Here is a 20955-nt window from a genome sequence, read left to right as displayed (position 1 = left end):
GGAAGATCCAATTGAATTTCTCCCCTTGGCTCTGAGAGCTTAAGCTCCTGCCTCCAGTCCTTTGTCTTCTCTGCCTTTGTTCTGAGGGCTTTCTGAGTCCTAGCTTATATGCTCTACACTGAGTATAAATCAATCATTTTATCACTAGGAAACTATTATTTGTTATAAGATTAAATCAGTCATACTGAACCATGCTAGACTAGATAACCATTGTCTCATCAATTCCACTTAGTACCTTGTTTCAAGTTCTGGCCCATAACACTTATTGACTCCTCTCCTCCCTCCTGAAGAACTGTTAGATAGGAGTCGATTGGCATACAACCACAGGATCATAGATTTTAGAATTGAAAAGAACCTGAGGTTAACTAGTTCCATCTCTCATTTTGCAAATGAGAAAAATTAAGTTAGATTAAATCATTTGCCCAAGATATATAAGATATGAATTGGATCAATGGTGAGTTGTGTAAGATGACTTAGGTTGTCTCACTTTGGATCCAACCTACATCTTTCTATTATAGGATGTTTACTGGTACCCTGATATTTGAGTATTATGCAGATGATTTTTCCTATTGTTAGCAATCATTAGAAAATCATCTACTTCCTAATTAGTTTCCATTTTTGTGCTGATGAAACTGGGACATGTTTAGGAATTGTTAACCAGCTCTGCCAGTCCCATCTCCTAGCTCAAAGGAAGGACTCTTATAAGTCAATTATACTCTACTTTAAATGATGTTTTGATTTTTCTTACCACAGCCCTAATTGCTTTCTTAGATAATCCTGTTGTTGTCTGTGTAAATTTGTGATGTTTATAAAATGAATAATATTTCCTTCTCTTAACAGGACGTGACAATGCTTGTGAGAAGACATCATACATGTTTTTACGAAAAGAGCTTCCAGTGCGACTGGCTAATACAATGAGGGAAGTCAATTTGTTGCCTGATAACTTGCTGAACCGACCTTCAGTAGGACTGGTGCAGAGTTGGTAAGTAAATATTTTTTCAGAGACATAATTATCCTGAAATTGTCCTAGATATTTTAGAAATATAATTCTGGTCCATTGAATATTTAATTATTAGAACTCTTTGTCGTTAAAAATACATGAAGAGAAAAATCTTGACTTTCTTGAGAAATGAGTCATTCTAGAGAGATGGATTTTCCTCATACCTGACTTCCATTAAAGTCCTGCTCCAGTATCTCATCAAGATTTAAGCTAGCTTCTTAAAGAATAGGCAGTAGAGCACAATCTCTAGAAGGCTTTTACGTGGAAAACCTTACAGGACAGTGGATTATATCATAATTGTTCTTGGAGTGGGTTATTTCTCATTCATCCAAGATCCAGTTTTGCAAGTTTAGAGAACCTCCTAGGAAGGATGGCCTCAGATGATTTTTTTCCCCAGCCAAATTAGCCCTGAAAGTCCACCTACTTAAGCATTAGAGCTATGATCTGAACCTAAGAAGGAAGCATCTATAGTGATGAAATTGTGGACTCTTGAACTGTGTAGTTCAAATGAAGAAAGTGAGCAGGAGATTCGTGTGACATAATGAATGCTGTATAATCAGTATGTGGCAAAGCTCACTTTTTAAAAGTTCTATTGGAGAAAATGAATAAAAGAAAAAAAATCTTTATTAAATACTTAGCATGTGCTTGCTAATGTGCAAGTACTGGCATGGAAGTCACAAGAATGCTCAGTGAAGTTATAGGCACATCTTTTTTGGAATAATCCCAATCCTCCTCCTTCCCTCTTTACATCTTTATTCTCTTTCTATTTACTGTTTCCTTCTATATTGTTTCAAATATTCTGCCTCATCCCTAAAAAATCCTTCACTTTACCCTCCCATCCCCTCAAGTTACCCCCTAAATCTTGCTTCCCTTTCTCAACCAAACTCTTAGCTTTGACCCTACTCTCTTTTTTAACTCCTTAGCACTTTGCAGTCTGCCTTCTGGCCTCATAACTCAACAGAAATTTTATTTTATTTTCAGAAAATTTTATTATTTTTATTACAGCTTTTTATTTTTAAAACATATGCATAGCTTATTTTTCAACATTGATCCTTGCAACACCTTATGTTCCAAATTTTTCTCTCCTTTCCCCCATCCCCTCCTCTATATGGCAAGTAATCCAATTTATGTTAAACATGTTAAAATATATGTTAAATCCAACATGTGAATACATATTTATGCAATTTTCATGCTGCACAAAAAAAAATCAAATCAAAAAGAAAAAAAAAAGAGAGAAAACAAAATGCAAGCACACAATAAAAAGAGTGAAGATGCTATGTTGTGATCCACACTCAGTTCCCACAGTCCTCTCTCTGGGTGTAGATGGCTTTTTTCACCACAAGATCCCATTGGAACTGGCCTGAATCATCTCATTGTTGAAAAGAGCCAAGACCATCAGAATTGATCATTGTATAGTCTTCTTGTTGCCTTGTAAAATGATCTTCTGGTTCTGCTCATTTCACTTATCATCAGTTCATGTAAGTCTCTTTGAGCTTCTCTGATATGATCCTGCTGATCATTTCTTATAGAACAATAATATTTCATAATATCTATATACCATAACTTACTCAGCCATTCTCCAATTGATGGGCATCCACTTAGTTTCTAGTTTCTAGCCTCTTCAAAAAGGGTTGCCACAACTGTTTTTGCACATGTGGGTCCCTTTCCCTCCTTTAAGATCTCTTTGGGATGTAAGCCCAGTAGAAACACTGCTGGATCAAAGGGTGTGTACAGTTTCATTGCCCTTTGGGCAAAGTTCCAAATTGCTCTCCAGAATGGTTGAATCACTTCACAACTCCACCAACGATGTATTTAGTGTCCCAGTTTTCCCACATCCCTTCCAACACTTATCTTGTCTTTTCCTGTCATCTTAGCAAATAGTGGTATGTAGTGGTATCTCAGAGTTGTTTTAATTTGTAAATGCAAATCTGATCAATAGTGATTTAGAGCACCTTCAGAAAATTCTCTATTCAAAGTTACCATCATTTCTTAATTGTCACATCTGATGGTTTTTCTTAGTCCCTATTCCTCTTGACTTATGTGTAACATTTGATACTATAGATCAATATTTCGCTCATTATACTTTTCCATTTTCTGCCTCTTCCTTCTTTTGTTTTTTCTTTTAACTATCTGAATGTTCTTTCTTAGTCTTCTTTGCTTTTTTATCCTTAGCACATTTCCTAATTCTGTGTGTTCTTCAAGCTTTGCCTTTTATTGGGAAAGTTCAGAATATATCTCTAAGGATGACTTCTAATAATAGTACTTAGCTTTGTTCTGATTTTATAGTCAGTAAGATTGTTAGCTTCTTGAGGTCAGGAACCATGTCCCATCCAACTTTTTTAATTTCTTAATTGGTCTAGTACAACATGTTAAATATTGCTTACTTGCTTGTCTTTATAGGCTGTAATGTCTTTATAGTATCTTTACTAAAGAAGACAACTATCCCCTACCATACTGCTGAATTGGGTTGGCATGTCCTTAGGAATGGTGTGCTGATGGATTTAAGGCCATTAGAACTTCCCACTATTCACTAACAGTAGAAATATTTTATATCAAGAGTGACAGTATTGAGATGAAGGTGACTATGTACTTTCCTGCTCTTGAAGAATTGACTTTGTTTTTTATCTTTTATGATAGAAGAATATTTACTGCTTAGTGTCCCAGAAGTATCTCTAATTGCTTTTATAGCTACTGATCTCTCTAATTTTTTTTTCTATTTTTCTTCATTTTCTTTTTGGTGGGCTCTTAGCTTTTGCTTAAAATGCTCAGCCTTTTATAAATATCACCTGCCAATTAGCACTCCTTTTTTGCATACTAAGTATATATTAAGCATACTAAGACTAGTGATAGAGGGAAGATAAACTCTTTAGATTTTCATTTCATTTCTGTGTTCCTTTCTGGGTCCTTAGCAGCTACCTTGGAGGCAATTAAAATGGTTGTTTTTGGTGTGAATGTGTTTCTGTTAAAATGGAGATCTTTAGATAGCTAGAATTGTATTATATTCTGTAGATTTGATGAATATAGATAATGTTCATTTTTTTCCTTAAATGCCAATTAAATTTCTTCTTTACTCTCTGCTAGTACTGGAAACATTCTGACTCATTGAGTAATTTTCTGAATAGGAGGAGAAAAAATGGACAGTTGGCATTAAATCCTTGTATATTAATGAATTATGACTACTGATTCCACCAAGAAGCTACAGTGATTTTTAGTTAATTCACTTAAAATTGTTTTTAATGGATATAATCTAATAGAATATCTTGTTTTATCTTCTTTTTCATTATTTGAAAGCAATTATAAAGCATGTGTCTATTATAAGTAAGTTAAAGAGACATACTGTCCATTAAGTAGGACCACCTATTTTATTTTCATCATGTTTTTTTTTAATTGATATATTTTGTTTTGACACATTCACTTCCTTCAAAAAAACACCACTTCCTATAGTATTTTCCTACAGAAAGGTAAATAATTGTTTCGAATATGATTGTAATGTCAGTGTGTGTTAATTTACACTTTTATAATTTACTACTAATTAACAGAAAGATAGAATGTGTACTTAATACTATGGAACCAATTCTCTTTGTTAATGCTTGATCTGAATTTTCCTTCCTTTTAGTGTTATCTTTATTCACATTGTTATGCTCTCATGCATATTCTTTTTTGGCTCAGCTTTTTTTACTCTGAATTAGTTCAATTCTTATGACTATTTCAGTTCATATTTGTGGTTAAGACCATATCTTTTAAAATATCAATATTAACATAGATATGTATATAGCTAGCTGTAACAACATAACATGTGCTTGTGCATGTCTGTGTTTAAGTCTTTGTACTATTACCAGAGAGATATATTAGAGAGTGAAGTGTTTGAAATTTATCATCTAAAAGCATGAGAATAACTGTTTATAGATAGTTGGAGAAAGGTTTGGGTGGGACTGAAGGTTATATTTTCTTTCCTAACTGAAAGGCATGATTAAGTTATTAGTTGGGAAAGAATTATTAGATTATTTTAAGGCTGTTTGGTCAGAACAGTCTTCGTAGAGGAGGTAAGAATCTTATAGTGTTAAAATATATGATGAATCATTACTGAATGTTGAAGTTATACAGAACATTTAAGCATAAGATAATTTGGACAATTAGAATGTTTAGTGAGGGAGAAAAGGGAAGTGGTGGAGAGAGAAGGGAGATCTCATACCATTAGGAATGGTCAGCTTTTGATATACTTATGTCTTGGCTCAGTGTTGGGAGGTTGAGGTAACATTAGCGGTGAAAGTTTAGTGAAATTGTCATATCTTTGCCTATATTTTTACTCCAGCTGTGTGAGGTTGGGAGAAAAGCCATCCCTGAATCATATATTGATAATTTTCTTTCTTCACTTTTCCTCTATTTCTATGTCCACATATGTAGTTAAATTCTATAAATACTGCACATCCAAATCTTCTGGTTGCTAATAACACATCAGAAGTTGACACTCAGTGGGTGTCCTGAGGGCAGCATGTTCAAAAGTAGGAATGAAAAACTTATAAAGATATGTGCAGAACAAACAGTGATTAAAGAGATGTGAGATACTTGATTTAACTCTGGCCATTTTGGTGGATTATCTTTTATTTAGGGAGAGGAGTTTGGTTTTCCTCAGTTTGAAAAAGTAACATTGTTTTATTGAAGACATGGATGACCTCATTGAAAAGAGTGACTTGTTCAAGAAAGCTTAGGCTTGTAGAAAGTAGGTTGTAGAACAGCCAATGTTATGCCTAATCTAGCCTAGACTGTGGATTTTACTGTGGGAATGGAGAAGGAAGAACAGAAGTTAAAAACACACACACACACACACACACATAAAGAAAGCTACAGGATTTGACTCTATGCTGATGTAGGAAATGGAAGGACAAAAAGGTAGTTAAGTCTAGTTTTACAATCCACAGATCAGACATCTCCATAGTGACTTAAAAGATCAGGAAGAACGCTTCACTGGAAGAATGAATTTGGGTTTAAGATCATAGAAATTCTTGTAATGTTTTCTGAATGAAATGAAATATTGTTTAGAATAGAAAATTGTTCAGGCTTATATTTTCTGTTTTTCTTCCAATTAAATATTTGGGTGGTCCACTGTGTATAATGTCCCAATTTTGTAGGACAGGTATTTGTATCTTATAGTTGCATTCAGATTAATAGAGGAAATGAGAAAGATAGCTTGTTGACCACCAACAGATACAGACTTGCATTTTATGGTTGAAAATATCTTTAAAATGATCTAGTTTGACTGTGGATTTTACTGTGGGAATGGAGAAGGAAGAACAGAAGTTAAAAACACACACACACACACACACACACATAAGAAAGCTACAGGATTTGACTCTATGCTGATGTAGGAAATGGAAGGACAAAAAGGTAGTTAAGTCTAGTTTTAATAATCCACAGATCAGACATCTCCATAGTGACTTAAAAGATCAGGAAGAACGCTTCACTGGAAGAATGAATTTGGGGTTTAAGATCATAGAAATTCTTGTAATGTTTTCTGAATGAAATGAAATATTGTTTAGAATAGAAAATTGTTCAGGCTTATATTTTCTGTTTTTCTTCCAATTAAATATTTGGGTGGTCCACTGTGTAATAATGTCCCAATTTTGTAGGACAGGTATTTGTATCTTATAGTTGCATTCAGATTAATAGAGGAAATGAGAAAGATAGCTTGTTGACCACCAACAGATACAGACTTGCATTTTATGGTTGGAAAATATCTTTAAAATGATCTAGTTTAATACTTTTATTTTCTATTTTTTGTAGGTAAGGAAGCTGCACAGTAACTGAGGTCCACTGAGGTTATTACTTGCCCAGATAAGCTAAGATGAGCCGCTAATTAACAATAGAGCCAACTCCAAAGATCTCGTGACAGATAATTCATTGATTTTTTTTTTTCCCCCCCACACTTTACTCCTATGATCTTATATTAAACCTGGAAGGGACCTCAAAAATCATCCAGTCCAATGGTTTCATTTTGCTGATGAAAAAATGAAGCTAAAAAAGTTTAAGAGACTTGCCAGGGTCAAATAAGTGCCAGAGGCTTATTCCAAGTCCAGCACTTTATATAGAATGCCACTTAAAACTTATGCCTTCTAAGTGATAAATAATTGAGAAAAAATTTATTTGAGAGGTAGATTAGGGCTAGGTGACATTAATAGCTAGATTTATGATAAACATGAGAAGGCTGGTAGTAGTGAAATTGTTTTATATGTTTGGTACTGATTCTTTGCCCAGAGGGAAGAAAAAGAGAATAGGATGGAGTCATGAAATGTTAAGCAACTAGGAATACAGAGACTGGAATACAGAGAATATGAGAATAGGCATGGTGGGTTAGACTAGTGTAGATATTTGAAGGTATTATAAAAATTTTTATTTGTATATAATCCTTATTCAGTGGAGTTTTAAAATAATGATATTTCTTGTATTGAGAGTATACCATTGACATTTATGTGTACTCCAATCCATAGCTGCTATCTCTTAGGCTTTGAGGAGACTGCTTTTAAGATTGCCAAAGTCCTCATTAGTTAGCCAAATTTTGCTGTCTTGTTTCTTTAAGAAAAAAATACAACAAATAAAAGAGAGACCTTAGGATATTTCCCTTTGAGGATTTCTACTTCTGCTTTAAAAAGTCTAAAAGTAAAAACTGGAAGGAAATCAGATTTGGTACTTTTCATAATTTTGACCAAAAGAGAATTATTAATCAAACAAGGGCTAGAAATGATCACAAAAGATAAAATAGGTAATTTTGATCACATTAAATTCAAAAGTTTTTGCATAGGTAAAATCAGTGCAGCTGAGATGAAGAGAAGCTATTGACTTGGTGGGGGGGAATCTTTATGCAAGATGTCTCCTATAAGAGCCTGATATCCAGATTGTTTAAGAAATATATAAATGTATATATCCTGAAACAGACATACAACACAAAGAAAAATTCCCCAGGAGTTAAGTAACAAACATGATCAGTTATAAAGAAAATTGCAATGAAAGATTATTCTAAACCATAGTAATAAGAGAAATGCAAATCAAAATAACTCTAAGGTTTTACTTCAGATATAACACACTGGCTAGATTATAATACACTTGGGAATAGTTAGTATTAGATGAAGTTTGTGGAAATATAGGAACATTACTACATCATTAATAGAGCTGTGAATTGGTACATTTTATTTGGAAACCAATTTCAAATAATGATGAAAAAAGTGATTAAAATGGCTATGACTTTTGACTCAGAAATCTCACTGCCAACATATGTCATCAGTTATGTCAAAGATGGAAAGTTAAATCTTATGTCAAGAAAAATTTTCAGAGCAATGTTCTTCATGATAGCAAAGTAGTGAAAACAAAAATTCTTGTTTGGGAGGAATGGCTAAATAAAGTGAAATACATAAATGTAATGGAATATTACTATGCCATAAAATACAGTGAATATAAATATTTTAGAAAAGCATATGAATGGACATATATAAACTGACACAAAGTAAAATAAGCAAAAACAGAAAAATTAAACACATACTTCCTAGAGCAATTAAATTAAAATAAAATTGTCCAATAAACAGATTGGAAAGATATATAATTATTATAATTATAATTTTTTTTCTTCAAGTTAGAGAGCATAACTCTTCAGAGTGTCCTACAAGTTAACTCCCACTCTTATACTGGAAAAAATTTCTCTCTTCCTTTGTAAACTCCCATTATCACAATCAAAGGGACACCAAGATTGGAAGGATGGGTGGAAATATTATTAAATCTGGAGAATATAATTTTTTGTCTTTGAGGTTGTTTTTTATTTTTTTTAATATTAGCTTTTGATTTTCAAAATTTATGCAAAGATAGTTTTCAACATTCACCCTTATAAAACCTAAATGTTCCACAATTTTTTCCCTCCCTTTCCCCCACTTCCCTAAATGACAAGTAATTGAGTATATCTTAAGTACGTGCAGTTCTTCCATACATATTTCCACAAACATCATGCTGCACAAGAAAAATTAAATGAAAAAGGAAAAAATGAGAAAGAAAACAAAATGTAAGTAAACAACAAAAAAGGTGAAAATACTATGTTGTGATCCATACTCAGTTCCTACAGTCCTCTCTGTGGGTATAGATGGTTCTCTTCATCACAAGATGAAGAACTGGCCTCATTCATCTCATTGTTGGTAAGAGTCACGTCCATCAGAATTGATCCTAGTATAATCTTGTTGCTGTGTACAATGATTTCCGGATTTTACTCACTTCACTTATCATCAGCTAGCTCATAAGTCTTTCCAGGTTTTACTTAAATTTGTCTGTTTATCATTTCTTATTGCAAAATAGTTTTCTATTTCTTTCATATACCATGGCTTATTCAGCCATTTCCCAATTGTTAGGCATCTGCTCAATTTCCAATATTTTGCTACCACAAAAAGGGCTACTGGAAATATTTTTGCACATGTTTTTTTCTTTTTTATGATCTCTTTGGGATACAGGTCTGGTAGTGTACAGTCAGATCAAAGGGTATGCAATGTTAGGTTGGACATAGTTCCAAATTGTTCTTCTGAATGGTTGAATCAGTTCACAACTCTACCAACAGTGCACTAGTGTCCTGATTTTCCCATTCCTATCCAACATTTGTCATTTTCCTCTTTTGTTAAATTAGCCAATATGATAGGTGTGAAATTGTACCTCAGAGTTGTTTTAATTTGTATTTATCTAAAAAAGTGATTTAGAGCATTTTTTCATATGCCTCTAAATAGCTTTGACTTCTTCATCTGAAAACTTCATATTCTTTGACTACTTATCAGTTGGGGAATGGCTTGTATTCTTATAAGTTTGACTCAGTTTTCTATGTATTTGAGAGAGGCTTTATATCAGAGACACTTGCTATGAATATTGTTTTCCACTTTTCTGCTTTCCTTCTTACTTTGGTTGCATTGGTTTGGTTTGCACAGATTTTTAAATTTAATATAATCAAACTTATCTCTTTTATATTTCATATTGCTATCTATCTCTTCTTTGACTATCCCTTCCCTTCACCATAGATCTGACTGGTAGGTTATTCCTTACCTTTTAATTTCTTTATGGTGTCACTTTTTATATGTAAATCATGTACCCAAATTTTGGTGGTTACAGCTTTATAATATAGTTTGAGTCTGGTATTGCTAGGTCACTTTCCTTTGCATTTTTTCTTATTAATTTCCTTAATGTTCTTGACATTTTGTTCTTCCAGATGAATTTTGTAATTATTTCATTCTATCAAATAATTTTTGATAGTTTGATTGGCATGGTAAATTAGTTTAGATAGATCTGACAGTTAGACTATCTCTTGCTCTCCTAATTTGCTTATAGTAAAAAAAACTCTTTATGTCATCAACCTTATCTTTATATAGGTTGTTAAATGTTGGTCAGTATATGGTCAAGTATGTTGATAGTCAATGTGTAGTAAAAAATGCTGATAATTTTCCTAATATATTACAAAGATTGCTTCAAACGCTTTGCTAACATTTTGTTTAATTTTTTTGCATTCATTTTCATTAGGGAAATTCGTTTACAATTTTCTTCATCTGTTTAGGTATCTGCACTTTTTGTGTCATAGTACAAGCAGTCTACCAGTTTCAGCCTCCCCAGTAGCAAGAATTATAGGCAAAGGCTTTTACATACTTAAAAAAAATAAAAGTACAAGGGATTTTATTTTTAAAAAATACATTTTATTCATTCTGTCTTCATACCACAATCATTTCAACCTCACCCCTACCAAACTGAACTTTTATTCCTTTATGATAAAATAATGCAATTACACAAAAAACATTCAATACAATGATTACATCTGGTAATGTATGCAACACTATTTATGTCCTTATAGTTCCCTGCTTCTCTATTTTCTTTCCAAAAATAGTCTGTTTCCTCCTGTTCTCTCCTTCTTTTCTAGGTCAGAATAAACATTTATTAAAAGCTACTAAGTACCAGGAACTATGCTGAGAACTGGGAATATAAAGAAGCAAAAAACAAGGATCTCATGGTCTACTGACCATACTGTTATGTCCAAACAACTATAGGACACATTTCAAATAATCAGGAAAAGGAAGACACTAGAATTAAGGGGGAATCAGGAAAGGCTTCTTGTAAAAGGCTGAAACGGGTAGATTGCTTGTACTTTGGAGTTTTGAACTTCAGGAAAGCTGTGCTGATAAGTTATCTGTACTAAATGTGGCACCGACATGAACTGTCCTCAGGAAGCAAGGGTCCCTCAAGCTGCCAAAGAAAGGGTGTACCAATCAATGTCAGAAATGGAGCAGGTCAAAGCTTCTGTGTTGTTTGTTGTGGGATCAGCCTATAAAGTTGTCTCTGTACTTCCAGCCTGGGAAAAATAGGGAGACTTGGATCTTAAAGAAAAAAAAGTGAAATGTATTTGTAATCTTCCAAATCATTAATAATAAAGAAAAAATAATCTGTTCCCTACATATCTTTGACTGGGCAGTTTAATTCATCTTCCCGAGTTGAAATACGGCCTCAGACATATACTAACTAACTCTGTGACCCTAGGCAAGTCCTATACTCAGCTTGCCAGTTTTCTCATCTGAAAAATGAGCTGGAGAAGGAAATGGCAAACCATTCTGGTATCTTTGCCAAGAAAACCTAAAGGGGGTCACAACATGATGAAATGACTGAACAATAGCAGCAAACTATATCTTGCATGTCAGGCTTTTGTTAGAGAAAGTTGCTGCCTATTTTTTGCAGTTCATTCTTTATCTTCTGTACTTACTTTTTAATGTGTATTTATGGGTACACAGGGTTATGCTGGAGTCAACTCCTACTAAGAACTAATGCTTAAATAAAATTTTAGTGTATCTACAACTCAGAAAGCTATATATCATGGTTTGATTTATCATTTTGCTATTATGTAGACAAAGTGATAGAGAAAAGCCTAAAAATTCAGATTAAGCTTAGAAGTATGTTGTAGATGCATCTTCCCCTCCCCAGTCAATTCTTAAACATTTAACAACATAATCCTACTGTTCAGGAAAGATACACAATCCCCTCTTTCCTCTCTCAAAAAAGAAAGGGAAGAATGCATAGTAGGGGGTTTAAGAATGGACAAGCTTGGCTCTCACAAAGCCCTCAATGTCAACCATGTCTTAATCCCTTTTGGGGAGAAGACAGTTTGTTCTGCCCCTAACTCTGCTGGTATTGATAGCAGGGTGAAGTTGGATGGTGAGAATGCATATGGAAAAGATCATTAAGAATGGAAGATTTTTGGATACAGAGAAAAGTAAAAATAGGCACTTATTTTAAACCAGGAGAAATTAGGGGAGAACAAACTGACAGTGAAAAACATAGAGCATCTATCCATTAGTCATACTTTGTAATAAATTCTTAGGATGCAGAGTGAATCATTCATGAAAGAATATGCTTGATTTTTAGGCCATAAACAAAGTCATGTCAGTGAACTGGTAGGAATCACTTAAATCTAATGATGGAAGGCTATTGAATTAATAATGCAGTCTCTGATAGCACTAGTTTCATCTGTTGGTGTAGTCTGTTTTCTTCCTTTGGACCATTTCTTTACAAAATTGGAAATTATTTTAGGAATTAGAAAAAAGGAGGCTAATTTTTGTGAACCTCTTCAAAGTTATTATAACTTTGAATAATGCTTTATACAATCTGAACTCAATAGTTGTGTGACTCTGGCTAATAAGTATTTTAATTTCTGCCTCAGTTTCCTCAATTTAAAAATGAGGATAATAATAATGGTTATATATATATATATAACAATAGTTGAATGATAACACCTGTCTCTCATGATGGTTAAATAATAACACCTATCTCCCATATTAGTTGTAAAATTCAAATGAAATTATAACTGTAAAGTGCTTAGCACAATGACTGACATATAATAAGTGCTGTATAAATTTCATCTATTACTAATGTTGTTAATTTGAAATGAAGGTAGAATAGAGATTAATAATTCTGGAAAGAGCTTACAAATCATCTAGTCAAATCATTCAGTAAGCTATTTCTCCCTCTTATTTCCCTCTCATTACAGAAATGTGAAGTGACTTGCCTAGTATACATACTAGGCATAATGCTGTATTGTCATTCCAATCTAAAATTGTCTTTTTTTTTTTCCCCCTTGGCCTGTCATGATTGCACTAAACATTTAAAATTAGAGTGAAATGAATGGCTATTATCTTAGTGGATCTTTTATTGCTAGGTAAACCAAAAACTAGTAATTTTATGCATAAAGTTATTGAGGTTTATTAGCCTGTATTTGGTTCCCGTTCCCTTTACTTTACCTTGCCCTATTTAGTAGGTTTTTCAGATCATGGAATTGAAATACAAACTCATTGATTATCACAATTATAGAAATACCTAACCCAAGAGCTACATCCATAGCTCTGAGAAGAGCTAGAATCATAGAGATTCAACTAAAATATTAGTTGAAACAATGAACAGTTTTAGCAAAGTAGCAGAGTATAAATAAATCCACAAAAATCATTAGCAGTTCTACATATTATCAACAAAATCTTTCAAGGATGGCAAGAGATATATATCCCATTTAAAATAACTGTTTGCAGTATAAAATATCTGACAGTATACCTTCAAAACAAACCCAGGAATTACATGAACATTTTTATCTAAATAAAATTCAGATTTAAATAGGAAAAATATTAATTGTTCATGGATGGTTAGTCACTTATTTACTTATTTAATACAATACCAATTAAATTACCAAAAAACAATTTCTTTGGAAGAACAAAAAATAAATCATATCAAAGGAATTAAGCTAAAAATGTCAAGGGAAGAGGTTTAGCTTTAGCAGTACCAGATCTTAATCCATATTATAAGACAGTAATTTTTGAAACTATCTGGTACTGGCTAAGAAGTAGGAAGGTGGATCAATGGAACAGAGTAAACATACAATTCACAATAATTATAGTAACCTTGTATTTGGCTAATATAAAAAGTTAAGCTTTTTGATTTAATACAGAATTTATGATTTGGTAAAAAGCTTTTGGGAAAAGTAGAAAGCAGTCTTACAGAAATTGAATATATTATACCATTTACCAAGATAAAGTCAAAATACATACATGATCATAAAGGGAGATATAAGAAAATTAGAAGAACATGAAAATTATTACCTGTAGGACTTGCATATAGGAGAAGAATTTATCAATAAATAATAGAGGGCATTATGATGTATAAAAAGGATAATTTTGAGTACATTAAATTAATTTTTTTTTGTACAAATAAAAGTAATGTAGCCAAAATTAGAAGGAAAGCAGAAAGTTGGGGGTTGGCAGGGATTTTATAGACAGTTTCTTAGACAAAGGCCTCATATTTAAAATATACAGAGAATTTTATCAAATTTATAAGACCATGAATGGCTAAACAAGTTGTGGTATATGATTTTGATGGATGGCTCTGGACTGTAAGAAATGAAGATTTCAAGCAGCTCAAAGGATTAATTTATAGTTTATCTCCAGGGGTTATGCCTGGTGGGCCATTTGTCTCTTTTTATGTAAAAAATCTTTGTATTTATTACTAATATAGATTGCTGGTCTGAGATCAGGGATGCTGCAGGTATTACTTTGTCATCAAATCAAGCCCTTAACCTAATTTGAATGTCAGCATTGAAAAGAACCTTCAGAAGCCATCTTAGACAATCCATACCTAAACAAAAATTCCTCTTTAAAACATACCCAGCAAATGGGCATTGCCCCATATAGCTCATTTGCCATTTACAAGAAAAGAAAAGTCTGTCCTGATAAAGGATAAAATAGTTTATTGAAGATTTGGCTTACACATAAGTATGCTTTTTGTAATCTGGCTATCAATTTAATTATTACTGTCATCTTTTTAATTTTCTAGGTACATGCAAAGTTTTCTTGAACTTTTAGAATATGAAAATAAGAGCCCTGAGGATCCACAAGTTTTGGATGAGTAAGTATTTAATATTATTTGAAAGCAATGGTATAGAAGCAGTAGAATGGGCAAGTGAATTTGTGACATTAATAACTAAGTCAAATGTACCCAGAAAGGAAAATGGTGTTTGTTTTTTTCTCCATAGATAATTCAGCATTGAGATTTATTCTTTTGAATTTTAATTTAGGCAGCACAAAAAAGAATAATTATAGCAATTCATCTTATATTTCAGAGTAGAATTAGTATTTGATATATAATAAAAGAAAATAGTCAACAAATATTTGTCAACTTTGAATAATGGTGCCACCTAGTGACAGTTATAAAAATGAAGTGGCCTGAGTGTATTGAAAGGAGTCTGCTTCAGAGAACTTAATTTAATGTTTGGTTTTTTAAAAAGTCTATTCTGATAGAACACATTTGCTTATGGATAGCAGAAGCTCATCAACATATATCTTAATTCCATAAGTATGTAAAAGCCTTCCCAGTTCTTCAATTAGTTTCCCCTACTATAGTTCAATGTACTACAAAGGACTAAATTTGAAATTAGACTAACTTAAGTTTAGTACTTTCTTTGTTAGTAACTTGCTTTGTCAACCAAGGCTAGTGGCTTCATTTCTTTGGGCATCAGTTTCTTTAGCTGTAATATAAAATGAGAAAGTCCAAATTTAGTCCAAGTGTTCGGTTGTGACCACATATGTGCTTCTTCTTCATGGTTCTACTTGTATGTAAGTATCTGCTATCAAGATAATTGTTACTCTTTTGAAGAATAAGTTTGTTTTACATAGTTTTATAATGTCAATTTAGTGGCCATATGCTTTAATAAAGTCCAGTCAAGATTGATGAAACTATAGGAGCATAAAATCTTAAAACTAGAAAAAATCTTTAGAGCTCACTTAGTCAAAACCTCTCATTTAGTGATTTAGCTGACATTACATAGTAAGTAGCAGAATGGAGTAAAATTAGGATCTCCAAATTCTTAACTGTTTCCATTATAGTGAGTTAATGAAAGTTGTTGGGTCCAAATTCAGGTCAAGTGTATTTCTTTTCCCTCCGATACTGATTTAATTGTTAATTTTTATCAGAGAGCTGTTTGTTATTTCCTAATTTATTAATTTTTGCTAGGTCTTTTGACTTTGTTCCTCATTTAGATAAAAAAAAATTTAAGGACCTTTCCCCATAATGCTCTCAGAAAATATTAGATTACATATTTAATTTATATTTGTTCTCACAAACCTTAAATATCTGTGAATCTGATATTAAGCTTCTCAGATTATAGCCTCCTTCTAATCTTTGATTTGTTTGGTTTTCTGACTTCTTGTGAGTTAAATACAGTGATTGATTTGCTTAGAAACAATTAAAGATTGAAGTATAGCAGCACTCCTATAATTGGAAGGTTTTGTTTTTTGTTTTGATGACTGTAATCCATTCTGTTTAGTTGAAGATAAGAATTAGATCTGAGCATCACAGATAGAACTGCTTTTTGATGAGAGCTGAACTGAAACCTGGGTTTTGTTTCACAAAGATTAGAAAAATTTACTTTATCTAAGGCCACAAATGAATTCAGTAGTTCCATATTTTCAGAATGTGGTTTGTGTTACTGGAACATAATATTAGAAAGTTCTAATACGTTTCTAATATTTCTTTTTCAGTTATCCTATTCCAAGCTGTGGAATAGATTTCAGAATTCACTTCACACCTATAGGCAGTGTTGTTGTAAAAAATACAGATTAATTTGATGATTTTGGCAAGGAAGAGCACATGGTTGAGAAGTAGTAAAATGGAAAACTGTTGTTGCAACTCTGCCAAAGAGAATTTCAGGGAGAATTTTCCTGAGAGTCAACTTAATACTAAAGGAATGTTACTGAAATTCAAGCAGCCTATAGAATTTCAAAGTGTATGTATACGAAAATAGCTTTGGAAGCTGTAAAACTGTCTTATCAAATTATTATTATTGGACTTTGTATACAGAATTATGTTTCAACCCACCCCCCACTTATTCCCTTTGTGTTTTGTTTCTGGGAAATTTAAAGGTTTATAGTTAAGATATGTTTGGTTTTACTAATATTAGAAGAAATACTTAAAGAGAATTTTTTACTTTTAAGACTATTAACAAGTATTTGTCTTAAGATAAAGAGGTTATTTCTTTTAGGATGGTCATCATAGTTTCATAATATACCATATTCATGTTATATGATAATCTCATTAATAATGATAACACTAAAAACTTGGAATGGGATACTGAAATTTATTTTCAGTTAATGAACAAATATATTAAGTACTTACAATATGTGAGCACCTGTGCTAAACATGGGGGATTATGAGAAGAATCCAGATCTCAACCCTACAAGCCACGAATACTTTAATCTTTTATCTACTCTAATCACTTTCTTTGTCTTTTTTTTTTTCTCCTCCCCACAGCTTTTTACAAGTCATGGTTAAAGTCAGAAACAGACACAATGATGTGGTTCCTACCATGGCACAAGGAGTAATTGAATACAAGGAGAAGTATGGTTTTGATCCTTTTATTAGCAGTAACATCCAGTATTTTCTGGATCGGTTTTATACCAACCGCATTTCTTTCCGCATGCTTATTAACCAGCACAGTAAGTTGGGGTTTTGTTTTTCCACCCTTAAAAACACAATTAGAGTTGTTACTCCTAAATGCCAAGATATTGCATTGATTTGAAGTTTCCTTTCCTTACTGATAACTAACTCCAATATTCTAGAATGAAAAGAAGGTAATGGCATATTGTGACAGGTTGTAACTAGACTAACATTTGATATGACTAGTAATTATTAATCTGAGCTATTTGACAGAAAATAGAAGCTGTCCATTTAAAATGTTAAATCTAAACCAGAGCTCTTCTTGGTGCCTCAAACTGTAAGACTAAGGCTAAATAATTTTTTTCCATTTTTACAGATGAAGCCACGAATCTTTGGTTTCTGTTGTAGAATTTGGTATTTTTAATATACTATCAGAAGAGATTTTTTTTGTTTTTCTGGTTTTGCTTTTTTGTGTTTAAACATAACTTTCTCTTAACCTAAATTTTTGTTGGTAGAAATTTATTTCTAATTGGAGATTTTCCAGCAGAATTACCCAGTTAAGAGATAATTCTGTTGTGGTATAATATATGTGTTACAAAGCTGGGTGTGGCTAATATAATACATATACATATACATATACATATACATATACATATACATATACATATACATATACATATATATATCTTGAGACAAGCTAAATATACTTCATTATGCAGATATTAGGAGATATGATTAATATCTGCTATGTAGGCTGAACAGGTCACCTGGAACTTTTTGCTGTGTGTAATTGTTTTATCTCTTGCAGAAATGATTTGATATGGCTAAATCTATTTGATAAACTCTGATATAATGGGATTCTAATTTGAGTCTGTCAGGGTCTCTATAAATTTTCTGGGGACTCTTCTTGATCCTAAAGCACTTTCTTTTGATCCCACTTTTTTTCCCATTCTTCTAATGGGACATGGAAATTTGCCCTTCATAATACCTTTTATTGCTACTTTCTGGGTTCCTTACACTTTTTTAACTTGTATTGATGAGAGTTAGGAAAGGGGGAAACCCCTTTTGGTTTGGCGCAAGGATACATAGTTAAATGCAGCTAGTGATGGCGCAGAGTCCCCTGTAAAGGAATTTACAGGCCCGAAAACCTAGATTGATAAAAAAGGTTTATTGTAGGGGTTTGGAAGTAAGGATAGAAGTAGAAAGACGCCAGGGCCAGAGTTGGCACCGGGTGGACAGGAACCCTTATGTGGTCAGTGTAAGGACACATGTTTAGGTCTGCAAAGAATGGGCTCCAGGGTTTCCTTTTTATAATAGGGGCTCTTGGTGATCTTGAAGGTAGGTGGAGTTCCAGGCTCCTGGCAAGTTTTAGCCTGGGTTAGAATTGAATAGAATTCAATGGATTTTTAGATAAGGAGGAAGCTGTTTGTGGGAGTTGGGGAAATCTGAGCAGATAGTGGGAGGCTGGAAAAGCCCAAGTTCATTGGAATTCAAAAGAGTGCTTTTGACCAGGATTTGTGAATCAAAGATCCTAGCTTCTTCAGCCATGGGGGGATTGGGAATCAGAAAGGAATCTTAAAGGGACCTCAACCCACATCAGTATTGCAAACCAAGACTGAGGTTCTTAACTTCTTAAACATGTTATTTTTCAAGCAAAATATGTAGTCCTTTAAAGGATTCTTTCTTAAGACTTTTCATTGCTAGGAAAATAAACAGGCTTAAAATAATAAAGAAAAAGTAAAAATTTATAAAATTATAGCTGGAAAAGCTTGAAATAGTAGATATTACTTCTTTGAAATAGAACTAACTCTATTAATACTTAACTCTCTTTCACTGATGTACTTTTCTTATTTAGGGAATTAGTTTTACCCTTTTATATAATATCTTTAGAAAAATAAACATTCCCTACTCTTATCAGTAGAGAATGATGTCTTTTAATTTAATTAACTTTCCCTCCCTTTTCCACAATGTTTTTGAAATGCCATTAATTCTAAACTGAAGGACCTTGAAATTTTGAGGTTATGTCAGATGGATGTTTTTGTTTCAGGGCTCATCTGCTTCTTGTAAGGTCAAAGGTCAGTTCTGACAAGTCACCTTTGTAGTGCTAGCCCAAGGATTTGATCAATTTTACCTAAAAAAAAAAAAAAAAAAGCTGTTCCACAGATGGCACCATCTCTCCTTCAGAGTTTTAAAGCAACTATTTTGAAATAAAATATAGATTTCTGTGGCATTGCTCATAGAACGTTTTTTGCAAAGTACTGAATAACTCAATTCAAACTACCTAGTCATTAGTGCTGGGGAAAAAACCTCAAAAACAAACACACATCAACTAAGCACAGTTTCCATACATGAAGGATAGGACACAATTGTTTATTTTGCAAATGTAATGTTAAATAGGGCAGCTAGGTGGTGAGGTAAATGTAGTGCTAGGAAAACACCTTTCTGAGTTCAAATGTGGTCTCAGACACTGCCAGATGTTTGCCCCTGGACAAGTCACTTATGCCCTTTGGCTTCAGGTTCCTTATCTGTAAAGATGAACTAGAGAAGGAAATAGCAAACCACTTCAGTGTCTTTGTCAAGAGAACTCCAAATGGAGCCACAAAAAGTCATTTGCATCTGAAACAACTGAATAACAAGTGATGTTAAATAGTCTTAATTCTCATAAACTGGTTTTAGTTTTAACCATTGTATTTATTCATTTTTTTTTCCTTAGTGTATTTTTCTTGAAATGGCCAGTTATAGATGTTTTGTTTTGTTTTTAACTTCTCCATTTCAAGAAGCATAGGCATTTTGGGATTTTAAATATGTTAATCTATTTTGATTTTTTACAAGATTATTGAGGTAGAGTTGAAAAGTACTTTAGAGCCTCTCATTCAACTCCCTATTTTTGCAAATGAGAAAACCAAGACTGAATAGGACTAAATTGACATGCTCAAAGTCACATAGTTAGTAATTGTCTTGAGCTTAGATTGAAATAGTAGTCTTCATTTCTCATTTTATCCCTCTCCTACCCAGAGAGCAGAGCTATCCCATATAACCAAGAATAAAGAAAGGGGGTGAGGGAAAGAAAGCAATTCAGTAAAACTAACCCAACAATACCATTTCTGACTGAATTGTACTGTGTACCACATTTGTCTATAAGACTCCCATCTTTGAAAAGAAAAGAAAAAGGCATATCCATATTTCTTATTTAGTAGTAACCTCGTTCATAATTACACAATGCTCCTATACTTTGTTTTAACTGGGACATTTTGAAAATGGTAATAGCTATTTATTTTACATTATGATTGATAGATATTGTATGATTGAGAGGAGTGAATATTTTTCAAACTATATAATTGGTTAAATAAACATTAAGTTTAATATTAAGGTAGAAAAAACTACATCTAGTAAAATGCAATTTTTTAAAGAGGAGGAAATAGAAGATTTATAGCTTTAATTCATTCTGTTATTTAAACGAATATGGTTCTTAAAAAATGTAGACTAAGATTCTTTCT

At 32.7% G+C, this 20955-nt stretch overlaps 1 protein-coding gene across 4 annotated transcripts in view; it reads left to right on the top strand.

Annotated features, from left to right (window-relative positions):
* The window catches only part of PDK3 (pyruvate dehydrogenase kinase 3), a 97661-nt gene that overhangs the window by 34504 nt on the left and 42202 nt on the right, over positions 1 to 20955 (top strand). For all 4 annotated transcript variants that reach the window (XM_074300902.1, XM_074300900.1, XM_074300901.1 and 1 more), the window contains exons 2-4: positions 841 to 982; positions 14861 to 14932; positions 17333 to 17517. In XM_074300902.1, coding sequence (XP_074157003.1) covers positions 873 to 982; positions 14861 to 14932; positions 17333 to 17517 — 367 coding nt within the window. In that variant the 5' untranslated portion in view covers positions 841 to 872. The remainder of the gene's footprint in view (positions 1 to 840; positions 983 to 14860; positions 14933 to 17332; positions 17518 to 20955) is intronic.

This window comes from Sminthopsis crassicaudata, chromosome 3, assembly GCF_048593235.1.
Source record: "Sminthopsis crassicaudata isolate SCR6 chromosome 3, ASM4859323v1, whole genome shotgun sequence".
NCBI classification, from domain to species: Eukaryota; Metazoa; Chordata; class Mammalia; order Dasyuromorphia; family Dasyuridae; genus Sminthopsis; species Sminthopsis crassicaudata.
The sequence above is the reverse complement of the archived record's forward strand: the minus strand, read 5'-3'. Positions and strand labels throughout refer to the sequence as shown.